General features: G+C 40.7%; 1 protein-coding gene across 1 annotated transcript in view; it reads left to right on the top strand.

Annotated features, from left to right (window-relative positions):
* LOC125032861 (glutamate receptor ionotropic, kainate 3-like) overlaps positions 1 to 2500 on the top strand; it is a 7711-nt gene that overhangs the window by 1473 nt on the left and 3738 nt on the right. Inside the window, exons 3-7 of the mRNA XM_047624246.1 lie at positions 1 to 16; positions 702 to 860; positions 1153 to 1241; positions 1437 to 1531; positions 2299 to 2500. The exon at positions 1 to 16 is cut by the window's left edge and continues 75 nt beyond it; the exon at positions 2299 to 2500 is cut by the window's right edge and continues 13 nt beyond it. Coding sequence (XP_047480202.1) covers positions 1 to 16; positions 702 to 860; positions 1153 to 1241; positions 1437 to 1531; positions 2299 to 2500 — 561 coding nt within the window. The remainder of the gene's footprint in view (positions 17 to 701; positions 861 to 1152; positions 1242 to 1436; positions 1532 to 2298) is intronic.

Below are 2500 nucleotides of genomic sequence, written 5' to 3'. Positions count from 1 at the left end.
CATGCTTTTACAAAAGGTTAGTTTCCTCAGGTCTTATATAGGCTGTGTTTTGTTTTTATTGAGCGCGTGTGTGTTCGTGTGCGTATGTGTGTGTGTGTTTGTGTGTGTGTGTGTGTGTGTGTGTGTGTGTGTGTGTGTGTGTGTGTGTGTGTGTGTGTGTGTGTGTGTGTGTTTTACGCGCGTATCGATTGTCATCATCGAACGTATTATTGAACGTATATCGATTGTCATTATTCTTAGGATCACCAGAAAAAAAAAATGTATGTATGCGACTACATTTTTTTTTTTTTTTTTTTTTTTTATGAATCATTAGACGTGTATAGTTGATGTGTGTGTGTGTGTGTGTGTGTGTGTGTGTGTGTGTGTGTGTGTGTGTGTGTGTGTGTGTGTGTGTGCATCGAGTTTTCTCATATGTGTGTTCCTCAGTGAAAAAAAATGCAAACAGCACAGGCAAAATCTGTATTCCTCCGTGGAAAAAAACATGCAAGCTACACAAGCAGTTTGTGCTTTCCTCCATGGGGGAAAATATGCAAATAACACAGGCAAAATAAGTATTCCTCCATAGAAAAAAAAAAAAAAACACGCAAACAACACAAGCATAGCGGATATTCCCTCAAGAAAAAAAAATGCAAACACGAAACATTTTTTTAAAACACATAATAAATAACATTTAAAAACCCTCATATTCAACTCCATTTCAGGAGTTTGATATGTCCGGCCTCCCCTTAGCCCTCACCCACGAGCGATATCAGGCCCTGGATATGACCGAATTCTTGTACATCGAAACCTGGACAGCGGGCTTCAAGAGACCGGTCGTGCAGTCGGATATCAGCGGCTTCGTCAAACCTTTCTCGGAATATGTAAGGTTCTAAAGGAATTACTTTTATATGTAGTGTATTGTGTGTGAGTGTGTGTGGAAGGGTATGTATGTGTGTGGGAGCGGGGAAGAGGGGGTATTTATGGGTGCGAATGTGTGTCTGTGGAGTGTGCGTGTATGTGTGTGCGAATGTGTGGGGTGTGAGTTCATGTGTGTGCGAATGTGTGTATTACTGGAAAGGTAAACGGAGAGATATCTGTATAAAAGCGAAATGAAACACTGATACGAATATGCATGGAAATAAACTCCATTTACTTGTCCACATTCATCTTCAGGTTTGGTTGTTCATCGTAGCAGCAATATTAGGTGTGTTGGCAACCATCTGGATCGTCTACACGTCCCATGAGTCAATCGTGAAATCAAAGTAGGTAAACACCTTGCATAGGACTACATATCAATACTGGTATACTAGCTGTTTTTAAGTCTAGTATACACGTGTATATGTATATTTGCATATAGATATACATGCATACATAAATACCTACTTCATAAACGCATGGGAAGACACACACTCAGATAAACATACCACTAACGTTATAACTTTTTAACTTTCCATCAGAAATAGAGGCGGAAGAGCTGAAAGTGATCACGAGGGAACACCAAACGTCACACAGGAGTCTGTGCTTTGGACAATTGCTTTGTTTTTGGCTCAGTGTAAGTAAGTCTGTTGCTAATAAACACCTCCTGGTCTTACTCGGTTATATATAATGCTATCGCTTGGGTCCCAAACTTAAAATCAATTTAACTTTAGTATTTACGCTGATGGCTGTACGATAAATAGTAAAGATGGTTTCAAAAGTTTTTAGACATGTGGAGCAGAAGAGCTGTTTCATGTTTACTGATTAATTCTTGCGCGTTTTTTACCTGTTCGTTTAGCGAGAATGAAAGAAGGAGTCCCTTCCGATTTTAGGTTAAAATACAGAAGAATTGGAAAGACCTCAGACATCAATATTAACAATAATTCACGGCCATTCTAAGCATGTTGAACATTATCATTTAAGTTCGTATTCCCCTAATGTCACAGTAAAATAATTTTCAACGGAAAGGTGATCATACGTTACAAAGTAGTCTTCCTTAGTTTCATTGATAGTGTTGTGCAAAGGCCGATGACATTCCCTGATTTGAATCTGGCCTAGCGATTAGTATAGAGCTTGTAAAACTACAACTATACAGAGCACTAACAGTGTTTAATTATAGTGCTTACTCCATTGTAACTGTACCCAGACCATGAGAGCTTCCCACAGCTGCCACCATGTTGCCTCGCAATGAATAATGTGTATCTGATGTATGTTAATAAATAAAGTGTGGGTTAAAGACATGTGTTGCTTCGTGCAAACAAAATATAGACAACTTTAGTGTTTTTCTTTTCGTTTTGTTTGCGCTTCATTCTTTTTCAAACCCCAAACCCTTTTCCCAAACAGCCGTCACCAAGTTGCCTCGTGGGAACTCAGTGCGGGTCATGACAGGGGTCTGGCTCCTGGTCTCGCTCATCCTCACCACCGTCTACCGCTCCAACCTCAAGGCCATGCTCATCCTGCCGAAGGTCGTCCTCCCCTTCGACAGCCCCGAGGAACTGGCGGAGTCGAGGATCCCCACTTGGATACCGAGAGGCTCTGCGATGCA

The sequence above is a fragment of the Penaeus chinensis genome, chromosome 15 (assembly GCF_019202785.1).
Source record: "Penaeus chinensis breed Huanghai No. 1 chromosome 15, ASM1920278v2, whole genome shotgun sequence".
NCBI classification, from domain to species: domain Eukaryota; kingdom Metazoa; phylum Arthropoda; class Malacostraca; order Decapoda; family Penaeidae; genus Penaeus; species Penaeus chinensis.
This window is presented reverse-complemented; position numbering and strand designations above follow the sequence as displayed.